Genomic DNA, 17,315 nt, shown 5'->3' with positions numbered 1-17,315 from the left:
TGGAGCACAGATCGGGATTAGGTAAATAAAAAGAACAATTCATTTTTGTTTGTTATTTTTGTTTTTTAGCCAAGCTTCGGGGTCGCGTTCATCAATCCAACGCCTTTCTCTCTCTCTCTCCTTTCTTTCTTTCTTTCCCTTTCTCCTCACCCTCCCCCATCCATTCCGGATGGTGCAGCAGCAGTGGGGACATTGCAGCTCACGTGAGGAGGACGCTCTCCCCGGGGCGGGCGGAGGGCTGGGGCAGCCCGCACACGGGGCTCGGTGTTCTGATGTTATTTTAAGGTTTGCGTTCCCCTCTAGGAGCTGTTTATCCCCCCTCGTGGAGAGCTGTGTTTTTAATCCGAGCTAAAAATGACACAAGGAGAGCAACCCAGAGGTCTGATGGTCCTTTATGGGCTTGAACGCTCGGCTTCTCTGCTCTCTCGTCTGTCCTTTCTTTTTCTCTTTCTTACTTTCTTCCTTTCTTTTTCTATTTCTTTTTTTTCTTTCTTTCTTTTTCTCTCTCTTTCTTTTCTGCTCAACTTTTCCAGAGTTCCAGGCTCTGAGAACCGTTCTCTGTTTCTCCCCAAGGCCATAACAGAAACGAATCCGATGTTTATAACTATCTGAACGGACCAAAACAAGCTCAGTGTAGGGAGAAACTGGGCTCCCCTCGAGGCCGAGCCTATGAAGTGTCCGTGCAAAGCCGGGGATTAGGACATAGTTGTTATTTCTGGCTTTTGGGGAAGGAAACTACAAAAAATCGAGCGTATTGCAGCTCAGCAGAAATCTGCGGGGGTAACGTAAGCAGGGCGGGGGGTGAGAACCATGTCCCGGACAGGTGCACAGTGGACTCAGGCTTAGCAGGTCCGAAAGCCGCTTAGAAAAGAAATCAAATGGCCGTCCCCAAAGCAGCGCTGCGCTCGGAAGAGAAGCGGCCGCAACGCGTTGTGCCCAGAGCTGCACCGGGGCGGTCGAGGGAGGCTGAACCGTGCTCGGCCGGTCCCAGGGCTGTGCCCCGACGGTGTCACCCCGAAGGGTTTAACCCCCGACCCGCGGAAACGGAGGGCTACGGAGGGAAGAAACGCCGCTTGCATCCGGGAGAGAGAAAGGGCGTTTCTCTCGGGGGAGAAATCCCGACTGACTCTTGTATGGGGGCTTTTAGACACGCGGGATGTGTCTGTGTGTGTGTGTGTGTATGTGTGTGTGTGTGTGGAGGGGTGTTTTAACAACACCGAGAACTCCCAAAGCAACCTAAACACTTCTGCAGGGAGCGCACAGCGGGGCCGCCCCACGGACCCCCCCGCGCCCACCGCCCGCGTGGGGCTGCGCTCCGCCCGCAAAGGCCCAAAGGATGGAGAGTTTGTGTCACTTTGGAGGGGGGTGGGTGGGTGGAAAGCTGCCCCCGGGGAACCGCGGTCGAACCCCGCTTCGTATTGTTATCGCGAGGCTGAAATCCACCGCATTCATCAGCGTTCGCGGTGGTGGTCTGGCGAAACTTGTCAACACCGATTTCGTGATAAAATGTGAATGATGATTTTATAAGGATCGAGCGGAGATATCCAAGGCACATGCTGACTGAGCCCTTCCAGTGCTCATTAATGTTAGCAATTAACTCTTTCACGCTCAATTAGCCGCGAATAAACCCGCTTTAATAGATTCTGCACACTTCATTAATACTTCGAATCAATCTGCGCTGAACAATGCGCTTTATCCCCCCGGAGCACAACGTTCGGGTAATGCGGAGCCAAACGGCCGTTTTATTCCCTTTCCAGTGAGTTTCCCAAATACAGATACAGTTGTAAGGTCAATTTTCTCGCTTACACTGATAGGAAGGGAAAGCTTCGTCCCGCAGAGGGACGAAGCAGCGGAGACACGGTGGCAAAACGCCGCATAAGAGGCGCGATAGAGCCGAAAGGACCTGAATGCCGGACCTGAAAGGGATCGGTAAAGCGGCGACTTTTCCTGACAGATGAACCTGATCGCTCCCGTTTGTGGCTATCCCAAGAATGCAGCGTTTTATGCCCGCTACTTTATCATGTTTGTAAAAATAAGCAACGTTCTCAGGGCAATTTACCTCCGCCGCTCTCCCATGTGGAACTAATTAACAAAGCTCATTATTTATGGTCAGGTATTTAATATAACAAATATCCCTTTCAAAGGGCACATCGGAAATTGATAATTCAAGGTAGAAAGGAAAAAATATCGCCTGGCCATGGGGTTACTTCAAAATCCATTTAATTTCGCTTCTCGCTGTGTTACCGGCTGCGTTTTTCCTTTTCTTTTCCTTACTTTCCTTTTTATTTATTATTTATTATTATTATTACTAATTATTATTATTATTATTTTCGCATAGGAGAGGTAGAATTTAGTTTGGAAGGTTTACAACGGTCTTAAAACAATGGCAACTGGACAATAGCATTACAGTATCTTCAAACAGGACAAAGGGTAAGAAAGCTGGAGGCAGATGTAGGCTTTCAAGTTTATGATCCTATTTGTCCAGTGTAAATTTATCTTGGCACGAGTGGGTTTTGTTTCAGGCAGAACACGGTGGTTTGGTCTCAATTACTTCACCAAGCGACTCTGTGTTAGAATTAAAAAAGAAAACAAAACCCTCGCACCGTTTTATTACGGTTGGGGGAATTGAAGCAAAGCGCTCGTGGGGTCTTCTTAAGGAAATAATAATAATAATAATAATAAAAGGCCTGATAAGATCTGTTTACACGGAACAGAAGGAAAGGTGGAGGTGACACCGAAATCAAAGAAACAGTGATCTGTGTGCGGGAGAGCGGAGTCACCGCGCTGGGATGCGCTTTGATGTCCCAAAAGAAGGGACCTCACTATGAAAAGCTCTGCGCTCCGTCTGTGCTTCTGTCCGTCCCCGGTCGCAACAGAGCAGAAGTGTAGCTTACATTGCTGGAAAAGGGCCAAGAAACTCGTAGTAACGTGAACGCTCTGCTCCCACCTCCCGTTTGCTTCTTCTATCTCGTCTCCCTTTCCCTCTCTCTCTCTCTCTCTTTTTTTCTTATTTATTTTTTTTTCCTATTTCTTCTTTTTTACTCTTCTATTTTCCTGAAACAGAACTGTTCTAGCGAACAAAATACAACCGCGAGGGCAATGGATGGTATTGCCACTGCGCTGCATTTCTCCTTGGCTTCTGCCCCTTTCTTCTTTGGGAAAATCGAAACAGATTTATTATTGTTATTATTAATTTTGTCCGCAACAACCAGTACAAATCCGCATAGCAGATTAGTGCTTTCTTATTCCAGATTAAATGTTTTCTGTGAATCCATAGTAAGGCAGTTGAGTAAGCCCAGAAACTCACTCCTTTTGCAATTGCATGTTGCATGCTTGAGGGATCTGGGAGTACCCAGCCAGGAAAATAGACGCAGAGCCGTTGTGATGAACAGAAACAGACACTGCAGGTACCCGGACCAGAGGGTTTTCAGTTTGTTTTGTTCTTGGGGGTCATCGCTGGAGGCATTTGTGCTGGGGAGAGGACATGCCTTAGCGTGAGGGCAGCGCTAAGAACAAGAAAAGCACTTCTCCAGACGAAGAATACAATGGTCCTGTTGGTTCGCCAGCCCTAAATAGTTAAAGAAATAAATAAATAAAACAAAGAGGAGAGGGAGGAGGATTCAACGTGTTGGTTCTGCAATCAGCCACTATGCAAAATGAATCCTGCAATTTGGAGGGGCGGGGGGGGGAGGGGGGGTGAGCCAAAAAGCAAAATCTCACCCTCTCTTATTCTGGGTCATTGCGATGGAATTCCTCTACGGTTTGGCTCTCTCTTCCTGCCGCTGATTTATGTAGAGTGGTGTGAAAGGTGGACCTGGCATAGAGAGCTGCTCAGAGTAAGCTTCTCACTCTCACACCCTCCCATCCGCAGCATCTCACTCCAGGCAACTGCCCACGTATAAATCAGATTTGTTTCCCTGGTCCTTAGACCCCTTTGGCCACCAGCATGCCTCCTGTTCCCTCATCTCCCTAGACCAGGAGGGCAATTAATGCTCTGCAGCACTTTGCTGCTTCTTTTTCTCCAAGAAGCTTCACTCTTCACATGGGAATGCTGTAGGGTCCTGTTGGGACCCTGTGGGAATCTTGTGGGAATCCTAAAGGGACTCAGGAGCCCTTTAAGGGCATATTATAGGACTCCACGTGGATCCTATGGTGATCTTAGGGGTACCCTATGTGCACTCTATGGAGATCCCAAGGGAAAGGATCCCTGCTGAGAGAGAATCCCAGAGATTAATGGGTGGAGTGAGAACAACCTATGAGCTGTGGAACAAAGAGGCTCCTTGGGGTGCAGGGCTACAGTGCCTCCAAAAGCTCTGGGTGCTCTCTCACAACACAAAGAGGAGAAACTCTATCCTCACTGCCAACCCTACGGAGGCATCTGCTGCCAAATGGTTAACAGTGCTGAGGGCTCAGTTTGCAAGCAGGGCCAGATGTGCCTCCACACTGCTGTCTGTTAGCATTTTCCCCTCCATATTGTAGGATGGAATGAGGAGGGATCTGGCCTGGAGGAGAGGCTGGAGGCTTGGCAGCACCCTGAAATGCAGAGCAAAGTGGTGGCACTCAGCCTGGAGAAGAACTGCGGCCATGCAGCTGGTGGGCTGGGTGTCTGCATGGGAAGGGTCCCTCCAGCCCTTGCCTTTTTCCCTTGTGAAGAGCTTTAATTAAGCAATTGCCTAGACTGGGATGTGGGCTGGAAGCCAGGCACTTCCCTGTAGAGAGAGCAAATGGCACTGAAGTTTTGTCGCCCAGATGCAGCCTTTTCCCATTTCTTTTTGCGGTATACAGAGGGAGTTGGGTTTTTTTTCTTGCTGTTGTTGCTTTAAAAAAAAGCAAAAACAAAACCCAACAAACTTTAAGGGCATTTTCTGTTTGAATGAGGGAGTATGAGCAGTTCTGAATACCCAACAAGCCCAGATTTAGAGGGCTGAGGGCAGACCATGAAGAGGTGAGCGACCTGGAGCAAGAAGCTCTCTGCAACTCCATCCCACATCTCCCCACAGTGAGAGCTGAAGGCAGTTTTGGAGGGCAGACTGAATGAACAGTATCCCATCATTTTAGAAAGGCTGAGGCACCCAGTAAAGGATTTTTAATTACATGAGAGATCCTCCAGCTTTGTGGACTGATAGGTATCTCCTCGCTGTCCCTGTGTGGAAGGTCACCAGTGGCACTTTTGGCACATGGATGATGTTGTTGGGGGGGGGGAGGGAAATGACTGTGGATGGAGAATGATGTAGCTGTGTGAGGGATGGGAAGAAGGAGATTCTGGAGATCCATGTGGATACATTTGCAGTCAAGAGATGACCAGACTTCTCCAAGTCCAAGACAATCTCCTCCTGCGGCTTTGTAGAGGGGCATTAGTAAGAGACGAAGTGAGAAATTCCTTTTACTATTAACTTTATATAAATCCAGCTTTCCTTCTTCTCCCCACCATCTTTTTTTTTTTTTTTTTTTTTTCTTTTTCTTCCCCAGATCTTTTCCTCCCCTGTTCCCAAGATCCTCCTCCTAAGTGGCCACCATGGGAAGTAAGACTCTGCCGGCCCCCGTGCCTATCCATCCTTCCCTCCAGCTTACCAACTACTCCTTCTTGCAAGCATTCAACGGGCTGCCTGCTGTGCCTTCTGACCACCTCTCCAACCTCTATGGCTTCAGCGCCCTGCACGCCGTACACCTGCACCAGTGGACTTTGGGCTACCCGGCCATGCATCTGCCCCGTTCCTCCTTCTCCAAAGTGCCCAGCGTGTCGAGCCTGGTGGATGCACGGTTCCAGCTGCCCACCTTCCCACTCTTCCCACATGTCATCCAGCCCAAGCAAGAGGCTGCTAACATGACCCTCAAAGCCAAACCCCGCTTTGATTTTGCCAACCTAGCAGTGGCTGCCACACAAGAGGACCACTCTAAACTGGGACAGGTGGACAGCCAGGGCTCCCCGCCAGGGCTGGGGTCTTTGCTTGAGGTGACTAAACTCTCTCCGGAGAAGAAACCCACCCGGGGAAGGTTACCGTCCAAAACCAAGAAGGAATTTGTGTGTAAATTCTGTGGCAGGCACTTCACCAAGTCGTACAACCTTTTGATCCATGAAAGAACCCACACTGATGAACGGCCCTACACATGCGACATATGCCATAAGGCCTTCAGAAGACAAGATCACCTGAGAGACCACAGGTAACAGTTCTTCTCCTGTCCGTTTTCCTTGTGTGTCTGTGCTTTCCCAGTAACCCGCCTACAGTCATAAAGCAGTCATACTTATAAGAAAGGCCGTGTCCCCAGCTGGGCAGCACTGCTCTTCCTAAGTTCTTTATCCAATGCTGGTAGGGAAGCTCAGATCACTCTCTTGTAAGAGAAGCCTATTGAACCTATCTACCCTACAAAGATGACCTGTACAATCTCCTCAGCTTCCACAGACATTTTCATTTTCTGCTTGCATCCCTGTAGTGTTTACCTTTGTGATCACTCTGTGTCATGAAGACAGGCAGCCTGGTGATCCTGAAGTTAGAAATGCTTTATCCCTACAGAAGACCTTTGTATGCCTCTGGCATCCCTCTCTTTTTGCCCACATGCATAAAGCTGATTGCCAGAGTGTTGAATTCTGGCACTCTTGGTCTTAGTGGTAGCTGTAAAAATCTCTGGAGTGTTTTCTATCATTGCTGAGTTCAGGCCAGTTGTTTCTGACATCTCAACTGTTTTTCTCTTCCTAGATATATCCATTCTAAAGAAAAGCCTTTTAAGTGTCAAGAATGTGGGAAAGGATTTTGCCAGTCCAGAACACTAGCTGTCCACAAGACACTGCACACGCAAGTAAAGGAACTGAAACCTGCCAAACTTAAGTGCTGAAGCTCCGACTTCTATGAACTTTTCCTGCTCTTCAGATTTTACACCAAAACTAGAACAGAAACAAAACTGTCAGGATGGGAGCACAGAACTTTGCATTTTTTTTGTTTATTTGTTTGTACTTTAGAAAGAGCAAAATCTCCCCAAGAAGCTCACTTCTTAAATTGTGGATGAAAAGATTACTTGGCGTTTAAAACATGCATGAATGACACAGAAAGTGCTAGATCTGTGGCTTAGATAAACTTTATGCCAAAAGGTGGTGCTCACGTGTTGGACAGAAATCTCCCTAAAAACCAAACAAAAACCCACAAAACCCACAAAAAAACTCACACAAAAAAATCCCAGCAGATCCCCCCTGACCCCTCCCAACTCGTAGCTTCCAAAAGTATTACTTAAAAAAAAAAAAGAACAAACTCATATTTTATACTTTTTTTTTTTTTTTTTGTACTGTATAAAGCTTATTATTTTTACACTTCAGGAAATACAGAGAATTCCAGAAGATGGTTAAGAACTGCAATGTTGGTTTCTCATCATAGCACCAGCAGGACAAGGAGAAGGGCAACTCACAAATCTTATTTTCTACTTCGTCTTCTTGAAAGAAGAAAAATAACGTTTGGAAATGACCTTAAATCTCTCGAGTGAGGAGTCCTATAACGTGCTGGAAAATGAATCCAGGACATAAACCTGAGGGTCCCCAGTGCTGGGACAAATCAGTGTCCTTGGGACACGGAGACCTTTCTTTTTGCCTTGTTGTCTAAAGCATGCTGCGAGGAGGTTTGTCACTTGTGGACTTATTTAAAAATGAAAAATAAAAGCAAAGGAGAGAAAGATGGCAACGCATCAAACTGTGTGCACAACGTGGTCTGCGTGGTACTTCGTGCGTCCTGATGAGAAGGAACAAATCTCAACCTGAGAGCGTATTTTTCTAAATGCTGGCTTTCTGAACAGTGTATTCAAATTAAGAGACATTCCAGTAAGTTTTGTTTATTAAAAGGAAAAAAAAAAAAAATGTTAATGGCTGTTTGGCACTTTATGCTGATTATTGGTAATTGACATTTATACACTTGGATTGTGTGTTTTTTTTTTTTTTTTTAAAGTATTAAAATAAATCGTTATTTTACAGGCAAGCCTGCACGGGCTACATATGTATTCATTTGGTTTTGAGTCTCTTCCCCATCAAACTGCCTCTGTCAGTATTCAAAACTTTTTTTTTTTTTTTTTTTTTTTTTGTCCCCCTAAGTGATCTCAGTATATCCTCAGCGCTTATTTCTACCGGCCTCGGAAGCTCTGGATCTTTACCCAGACGTTTTCCTTCTCGTTTTTTTTTCAACTTCTCCCCCCTTCTCCCCCTCCCCCCTTTTTTTTTTGGTTAAGGCTCACAAAAGTAAACAGATCCGTAAGGTGTCAAATCATTGTGCTGCTGGCGTGGAAAATAAATAAATAAATAAAGAAATAAATCGTCTTGGGTAACTGAATCTTAGGTATTAGCTGATAAGACGAGGTGTCAGAGGTGTTATGACACAAATCAGATGAATAATGGGCGAACTGTTACCGCTTACACAGCCTGAAGGCGCAGCGGGCAGAGCGGCCTTCGCACCTACTTCCCTTCTCTTCACTTGTCGGGAATTGGGGCATTTTTCAGTCGCATCTTCACCCTTCTTGGGGGCGGCCTTAGATTCCCGGCAGCTGTCTTAGATCAGAGATGTTTATTCCACAGCGAAACCGCTTTGGATCGAGACGGGGGAGAAAGCTCAGAGCGGGGGCATCCGCCTGAGCCTTTGAAGAGCCTCTGGTCGTTCTCCCGTCTGCTCGGCAAAGCCCAAACCCTCCACTCTCGTCACAAGGCAGAGCCCCGAGATAAGAGAAGCGTCCTGCACCTTGAGCACGGTGACACGTCCGAAGTAACAGCGGACCTCCTCTCGCGTTTCCGAAGCTCGGGTGCCCGACCCCGCTATCCGCCCCATCCAAAGCGGTTTCTTCCCCCCTTCCCGGCTCCGCTTTAAGAAGATATTTCTTTATTTGGTCAAGGAATCCTATCAGCGACAGGAGAAAAGTTGCGGTTCTAATTCTCTTAACGTAAGGAGGGGAGAGGGGAAAGAAAATTCTCTCTCCGCTTTTCATTTTATCATGATTACTGGTATTATTTTAATTGGACACCGACTCGAGCACATCGTAGCTAATTTAGATGCACTTGTAAGACGGGTTGCAGAGTCCACCTCCAGCATAGGAAGGCCCTTGAGAAGCGCAGGGTGCAGAGATGGCACATGCAGCTCCGGAGGCTGTGGGAACCCGAGTCGGAAGCCAGCTCGCTTTTGCTTCTCTTCCTACCTCCGTCCGCTTTCCAATCCGCGTAAAGGCTTTTGGTTTTGTCTTAAAAGGCAACATTGAACCAACTGTTCGGAATAAGCAAGGAGTGTGTGAAAGGGGGAATCACCCAAAATCTGTAGGAAGCCGGAATCGGCCCTCTGCGCTTCGACAACGAATAGCAGCCACCGTGAGTCGAGCGCGTTGATGTGCGCGGCGCTCCCCAGGGGAATCCTGAGCAGAAAACCATTGGAGCCTTGCCGAACCGAGTCGGGCCGCGTTCTCTCGTGTATCGGAGGGAGGGTGGGGGAGCGTGCAATTTGCAATGTATTCGGTCCCCGAAGGGTTTGCGCAAAACACAGCGGGAGAGGCCGCCTCTCCGCCGCGCCAGCCGGTGCCTGCGGAGCTTCCCTTGGATGAAGGCACTCGCGCCCTCCGGCTCTCCGAGCGGACTCCTCCTGCCGCCGGCGAACGGCGCTGCCGGCTCGGATGCGCGACGCTCAGCGCCTGTCCGAGGAGGAGCGCGCAGCTCCGGGCACTGCCACGGCGCTGACTGCCAGCCTAAGGGAGAGGGAGAGGCAGCTCACCCCAACCTCCGCCGTTCGCCTTTCTTCTAAAGGGAGATTCAGAGAGAAAGTCCCTGCTGAGCCCCCCCTCCCCTCCCCACCCCTCCCTTCCCCCTGCAATCTCCTCGCGTCATCTATGCAGCAAGCAAAGGCAGCGGCACGCACGCGGGGTCCGGCCGCGATATGGGAAAGCGAAGGGCTCTGTCGCTCGGAGTCAGTATTTTAAGGATCGTGGCTACGAGGCGGCCCTCCGAGTCGGGTCCGAAGGGAGGGAGGAAGGAACGCAGGGAGGGTCACTTCGCTGAAGCTTTCCCACGGTCACACCATCATCTCTTTAACACCAGGATAACGAAACACCCGTGGAGAGGTAAGAAACCGCGGCAGCCCTGGGAACCATTATAACCGCGAGGTCGTGAGGTGGATAAGCCACTCCTCCCAGCTGGGCATGAGAAGCATTTCATTTGTATAGCTGAAGCCTGCTGATGTGCCTGCCAAGAATTTCCCTGGACGTTTATTTTTATGTGCAATTCAAAAACAAACAAACAAACAAACAAACAAAACAATAAAACAAAAAAATCCAACACACCAGAATTGTTATAATCAGAATTACAGGTATATTAAAACTGCATAGGCATACTGAGCACAGGATGCACACATAGCCTCTTAACATCATTTATACTAAACGTAGATGTGTGTCCATTTCCTCTTCCCAGAAGGCCACTTTCTACTGCTTGCAAACAAAGGCTATCACTCTGGCACTCTGGTCACATTCTCAGCTGCACTGGTGAATACTTTGCCTATTTCTTCCAGTGTTTTATGTTTTGCTAGGCAATATCAGTGTGGTGATTCCTGACAGCCAGAAGAGAGAACTCCTACTAACCCTAAGAAATATATGGGAGATGTGTCTTTAGAATCAGGATCACAAATAATTTAAATGATTAATTATCTCCCCTTTTCTCTTTGCATGTGTTTTAATTTGACAATCATGCAGTGAATAAAATTTACTTAGGCCTCTGTCTGCCAACTGAGAGTTGATTCTGTTTCCACAGTTGCTTCGAATTTTGCATTTTCATCATAAAAGTATCACTTAATGGGAGTTTGCAAGAGTAAAAACCAGGGCATGGTTGTGTGTTACTGCAAGATTTACAAGGGAAACCCCATTTTCTGTCTTCTTTTTTTAACCATTACCAGTTACAGGAGAAAATGTAAAGATGTCTTGGCACATCTCTCTCTTTCATTCCCTCCCCCCTCCCTCTTTTTTTCTTTTTCCCTTTGCATTCCAGTCATTCTTTTTCTGCCCATAAACTGTTGCTCTGCAAGGGCCTGATTCTACACAGCCTGCTCAGCCTGGTTTTCTTTTGGATTCTGGAAGAAACTGTGTCAAATGGGGTCTTCACAATGTACATTCATGGAAGAGAGCAAAAGCCTCTTTCAGAATGTGGACTGGAACAGTGAACACTGACTTTTCAGCTGTGGAATACATATGTGTCTGAGAAGGGGATCACAAATCATTGGGTTTTTAAAGGTTCCTCATGAGTTGTATATTAATCCCATTTCCCTGGGGATGGATTAATCCCAGCTTCCCAGTTGTGTGGCAACAGAAAATGCTGATGGGGTTGTGGCAGGGGAGAAGGGAGATGGGGAGAGGGAAATTACAAAGATATATCACAGGAATACGAGGCCTAAGTGGCCAGGAGCTGAAAGTGCTTGAGTTTCAATACCTCTTCTACCTCTGTCACCACCTGTGAGATGAAGCAAATCACATCAACTCCCTGTTTTGTTTTTGTCATCTGCAAAATGGGGATAATGTTGCTCCCTTTGCTCCCACGTGGCCTGACACATTCCTGTATAAACTCTTTCTCAATCCTACTGAAGCAAAAGGAGCTATGCCAATTCATATACCTGGGCAGCTGAAAATAGTGGCTGATCTGGGAGATGTAATAGAGCGTGCAAGACAAGTTTATATTCATGTGTGACTCCTTTTCAGTCTTGGCAGATTTGTTGAGCGATGCAGTCCTACAACCCAGCACACATTTCTTCCCTACATTCCTATCTCGTGACTAAACAGGAGGAATGGCATGGGCCAAAATCACCCCTAGTGGGACTCCAATGACATCACTCATATTTATAGGAGCTTTTTGAATGAAGTCCATTGGGTTTTACAATGAGTGAGTTTGGCCACTTGTGTATTTAACTGCCCAAAGATCTGCAGCAGTGAAGGAAGTGTGCCTTGTCTTGCTAAGTACCACTTCTGATGCAGAGATACAAGCTAAGTTGTTGACCTGTTTTGCACAGTCGGTTTTATCTTATTTAAACTTAAGGATCACAGAATCATAGAATGGCCCGGGTTGAAAAGGAGCACAATGATCATCTAGTTTCAGCCCCCCTGCTATGTGCAGGATCGCCAACCACCAGACCAGGCTGCCCAGAGCCACATCCAGCCTGGCCTTGAATGCCTCCAGGGATGGGGCATCCACAACCTCCTTGGTCAACCTGTTCCAATGTGTCACCACTCTGAGTGAAAAACTTCCTCCTAATATCTAACCTAAACCTCCCCTGTCTTAGTTTAAGACCATTCCCTTTAAGACCATCATCTGAAATGCTCTCAGCATCCAGTTGAACATAAAAAAAACTGTCTCGGACACCCCAAAATACTGGCAGCTTTCAACAAAATTTTGCGTTTGTTCATTCTACTCCATGCAGCAATGTGCCATGGATACTCAGCAGATGTGTTTACATGACACAGGGGAGCACTCTGTGGAAATATTAGCACAAAGCTTGCAAGATTCAGCATGGTGCTGTGATGGGGTTGTTTGGTTCTACCCTTCACTAGGCATAGTTATTCTAGAATTCATGTCATAGTCATACAGTTGTGTTGTTTCCAGTTCACATCTCCCCTTAGACAGCTCTCTGGTACTATGTATTTCCACTGTCAGCTACACTTGGTGAGAACATGGGAAATTACTAAAGGGGATGTCCCTTTCTCCACCAAGGTAGATGAGAAGAACTCTAAAGCCATAGTTTTAGAACTGGGGAATCTTCCTTGGGAGGGCCCCTCTCTCTGTTGACAGTATGAGGAATGCAGAATTACTTAGAGCTGTTGCCTAAGCCTTAGATGACTCAAATGAGGTAAGATCCATTCTTCTGTATGTGACCTTTGAGTGCATTTCAAATATAAATCCATTATCCCTTGGACAAAGTACACTGCTTAAGACTTCTTAGTGCATACCAAGATCTGATTCTATTTTTGTTAGCATTGCATTTTCATTGGTATTGCATTTTTGAATGGGAGATGACCACAGGCAAATGGAAAGCTTGGAAAGATGACAAAGGTGACAGCATGATTGGTCACTGATTTATTCTTACATGAGCAACAGAATACTCTTGATCTTCTGCATGCACATGCCAATAATTTAAAAATATCCAGACTTTCACAACATTGTTTGTGTACTGGGAGGCATTAGGTTTTTCTCTTCTGTGAACGAACAATAGTAGTTGTTCATGGTTACACCAGAGCAGTCTTTAGCAGAGATCTATTTCTTGATTTACAAGATACAAGGGAAAATAAATTTTCTACTTCTGTTGAAGAAACCTTTCAGTGATGGTTACTGTCATTGAACTAAGAGATTGTATCCTATTTCCCAGATAGATCTTTCTATTTTTAATGATATATCAAATGATCCATATGGGCGTTTGTCTGACTATATTTTTTCTTGTACATTCTTTCAGTCAACTTTCTAATGCCTTTTGTTTTGTTTTGTTTTGTTTGTTTGTTTGGGTCGTTTTGGAATCAAGAATTAATACTGAAAAGTACAAAGAAATTACTTCAAGAGGTATATACAGGGATACTCTTGATAAACTCTGAGGAACTATATCAGAATTTGAAAGTATGTAAATATACATACATACATACATATACACATATACACTGATTTAGTTTTATTGATTATAGAAGCAAGCGATAATTGGTAAATATTAGTTGGCAGTATGCCTTCATTTTATCAGTGAAGCATATGGTTTAGCAAAGATGTCTGGATTTTTTTGTTTTGGTAGTTTTACTTGAGTCTAGTATTGCACTACATTTATAAAATATTTCTGCTAGCATTATAGTTCCTAACAAAGTAGCTGTTAAAAAAAACAAAACAAAGCAACAATTTCATCAATGACAGTGATTGCTGTCTGTATACAGAGTTTGTCACTACTGATCAGTTACCCAACTTACAAGGCCTATTGATTGTATGTTCTTATTTTGTGTCATAGGGAAAGTGTCATCTTGAACTGTTAGTCCTAATGTGTGTTGTGGATCCAAGAGGCACCTCAACTGTTTCTCAAGGGATGAATGTCATATTTATTTTCCTGGTTTGTGACTTGCTTTCTGTCTTTGCTAACTCTTCGGTGCTGGTAATAGCATTTGATTTTCAATATTACATGTGTGAAATAATAACATCTGAGTTTATAAGCTTGTTCAAATCTTTCTGCAGCTGGGCTTGACTGAATCAAGTGGAACTATTCTAGTTTCACAGCAGAAGCTGTGAGAAGAGAATGGAGCCTACTGTTGGTTTTATTGGAGTCACAGAACCTACATTCCTGAGTCCCTCTGACATGTTTTATCTTTATTTATGTTTTATTTTAGCATTTTGTCTTCTTTCCAATGGATATATCAGCTCGTACCAGAGTTCTGAAATATAGTTTGTCTCTTTTCATTCTTCAGTCCTTATTTCTAAGACTATTCCTTTTTATCACCATATGTTAATACTTCTTTCCATGTTCCTTTTGCTTCTTCAGTGCTGCTAGACTTGCTACTGTGCCTATCTAATTTCTTAATTTGTATTTCTTACTCTTCAGCATCTCTTTAATTTACCTAAAAGTTGCAGTTTTATTTGTCACAACATTGGACCCATTGACTCTATTCCAACTTGATTTTCTTCTTTCTTACTTCCTCCATTTGGCTACAAAAAAGTCTCAGGTATGGTTTTAGAGGGTAGAGGAGAAAACTTCCCAGTACATAATGATGAGCATTTTCATGACCCTGTTGACCTTTGTTACCCACCACAGTCTTATATAAGACTGGTCAGATACACGCCCAGAGGAAGGAACACACAACATCCTGCTAAGCAGGATGCAAGTGGCACATAACTTTGTAGGGATATTGGACTTTTCCTCTGCTCGGTAAAATTCTCTTCCAGGCACTTTCCTCTCTTATTAATTCCACACTCAGCCCTCACAAATAGCACATATCCACATTTCTTTCCAAGCTTACATAGGCTGCTGAGGCCACTTCAGTGCTTCAGGTCAGGGCACAGCCATCTCTATCTCATAGACTTCTGTGCTGGTTGTCTCATCTGTGTACAGAGGCCACCTGCAGCCTCATGCTGCTGAATCTTCCAGTCTGACTCTGATTTGGTATGACTGGGATATGTTCATAATGTGGCTGGCTGCACTATCAGGAGGTCTTCATGATGGATTTTTTTCATGTGCAGTGGGTTTCGTTTCAACTGAGCATAGACAGCTAATTGGACTGGATGCATTTTTATTTCAGAATTTATTGATCTGAACATTACAGAAGTTCCTTATTGCACCCAAAATAATTATTTATTTTCCCCTTCAAATAGTAAATTCTTTATTATTTGCAATATATATTGTCTGTGCTTATAGGTTCTTCTTATCTGTTTCCTAACACGATTGTTTCTTGGCTTATATCAACATTCTTAAAAAGTACATACTCTATGGCAGAGTGGGTATAAAATCTGGAATCCACACATTTTTGAGAATGATTTTCATTGACTTCCTTGGAACTGTTGGTTAATTTTTGTGGTGCCCATTGTGTGCTCTTTTTCAGATTCTTCTTTAAAACACAAGTCTCTTGGAAAATATCTTCTTCAACACGTTACAAACAGCTCTGGCTTGCACCACCCACCAAGAGCATTGCTGGTTGTCTATTGATCATCCAGTGAGTTGCTGGATACTGTTGATATATCAGATTTAGACTGTGTGTTGAAGACTGCCATGTACAGGACTGAACGCACTGTTGGCTTCTGGTCTTAGCAACCAACAAATAATTTAGAGTCTGGATATTTGATGATTGCTAAAGAAGAATGACTCAACTAGCCCTCTACTGTAGACTTCTTCATTAGCACAGACGTAGATCCAGGCCAAGAACTGGTTTTCCCTCATGCATTTATTTGGTGGCCACTTGGAAACAGCTTAGGAAACAGTTAGTGTTCCTCCAGCAGTTGGGAAATGTTTACTTCTAGCTGTTTATTTCCCTCAACGGATTAATAAGCCTATTTCAAAGTGCTGCAAAAAGGAAAAATGAGTTTTTGAAAAGGGAAAGGAAGAACATCCAGTGACAGTGTGTTTTCATCAAGTTCCCTTTCTCCTGCATCACAAAGGAAGAGTTTAAATGGAAGGCTCAGAGCTTCCTTGACTTTCCAATGTGCCTAATCAAATATGTAATTCATCAAGCATAATAAAATAAACTACATCAATTGAGGAAAATGAGAACAGAAAGCAGACGGAGTACTTCATCCTGGAACACCACCTTTCCATTTAATGGGTATCAGCCTGATTATCACATTACGGAAATAAGACTAACTTTCTGAAAAAAATTGTAATCTAAATAAAACAGTCAACAGGGGGGACTCAGTGCTTGGTACTATTTACTCAAAGACTTTGTGACTCTTGGAGTCTCCTCCTTTGTTCTCTGGAACATTACAGTTTAAGAATTTCTTTTTTCTTCTTCTTCTTTTTTTTTTTAAAGTCGAGATCTTATATTTACTGAGAATTTTGTGACTTCTGAGTATGATCATAAAGGAGAAACATCTACTGTACGGTTGCCTGTCAGATTCATGAGACAAATGTTTCAGTCCTAAGTGGATGGCACATATTATTTTGTTCTCCAAAAATGTAGTGTGCAGGTTCCTTTGGATGGAGATCTTGCTAAAGGAAAAGGAACATATATAAAGTTGCTCATAAAGGCAAAGCTCTTGTTACTGCTGGCAGTCCTGTGAGAACAAATTGTTGCATCAGAAGGGACTGAGCAGTGAACAAGTGAAAAAAACGATCTATGAATGCTTATTTGCCTGCAACCCGAAGGCCAAGCAACCTATCAGACATTCTGGCTGTAAGTGTGTGCAGTCCTGCTGTATTTCTGTGAGCTGTTCCTGCTACTGAAGAGAATACGGAAGACAAATGATCAAAAGATGATTGGTTAAACCTGGAGGTGTGAATATAGATTTAGTAGTCAGTGCTCCAAAGCCAAACTCTAAATTTACCATGTAAGCACCAAGCTAATGGTGTCCCAGTTTTCAGGGATAGTGTGCCAGAAAGTCCCAAGTGAAGTCTGTTGGCTGCAAGTTCTTAGCACTTACAGTACTGATTTTGGCACTTAAATTCAAGATTGCTAGTTGACTTTAGTAGGGCTACCCAGTTTATAAATCACTCCTTTCATTTGGCCCAGTGTTTGTGGATCTCCAGATGGAGAAGAGTGCGACCCAAAGGTGGATTTGGCAACTCCAGTATGCCTTAGGTCAAACATCTGTAAGGAACATGTGTCTGATTTCCTTACGACTTCATCATTTCAGTAGATGGTGTATTCAGTACAACGTTATATCTGCT

At 44.7% G+C, this 17,315-nt stretch overlaps 1 protein-coding gene across 1 annotated transcript; it reads left to right on the top strand.

Annotated features, from left to right (window-relative positions):
* Positions 1–7,234, top strand: OSR1 (odd-skipped related transcription factor 1). The gene is made up of 3 exons (XM_003204522.3): positions 1–21; positions 5,470–6,162; positions 6,696–7,234. Exons 2-3 carry the CDS (start codon positions 5,516–5,518, stop codon positions 6,829–6,831), a joined length of 783 nt encoding a protein of 260 aa, XP_003204570.1. The 5' UTR covers positions 1–21; positions 5,470–5,515; the 3' UTR covers positions 6,832–7,234.
* Positions 7,235–17,315: the final 10,081 nt, after the last annotated feature.

This window comes from Meleagris gallopavo, chromosome 2 (assembly GCF_000146605.3).
Source record: "Meleagris gallopavo isolate NT-WF06-2002-E0010 breed Aviagen turkey brand Nicholas breeding stock chromosome 2, Turkey_5.1, whole genome shotgun sequence".
NCBI lineage: Eukaryota > Metazoa > Chordata > Aves > Galliformes > Phasianidae > Meleagris > Meleagris gallopavo.
This window is presented reverse-complemented; position numbering and strand designations above follow the sequence as displayed.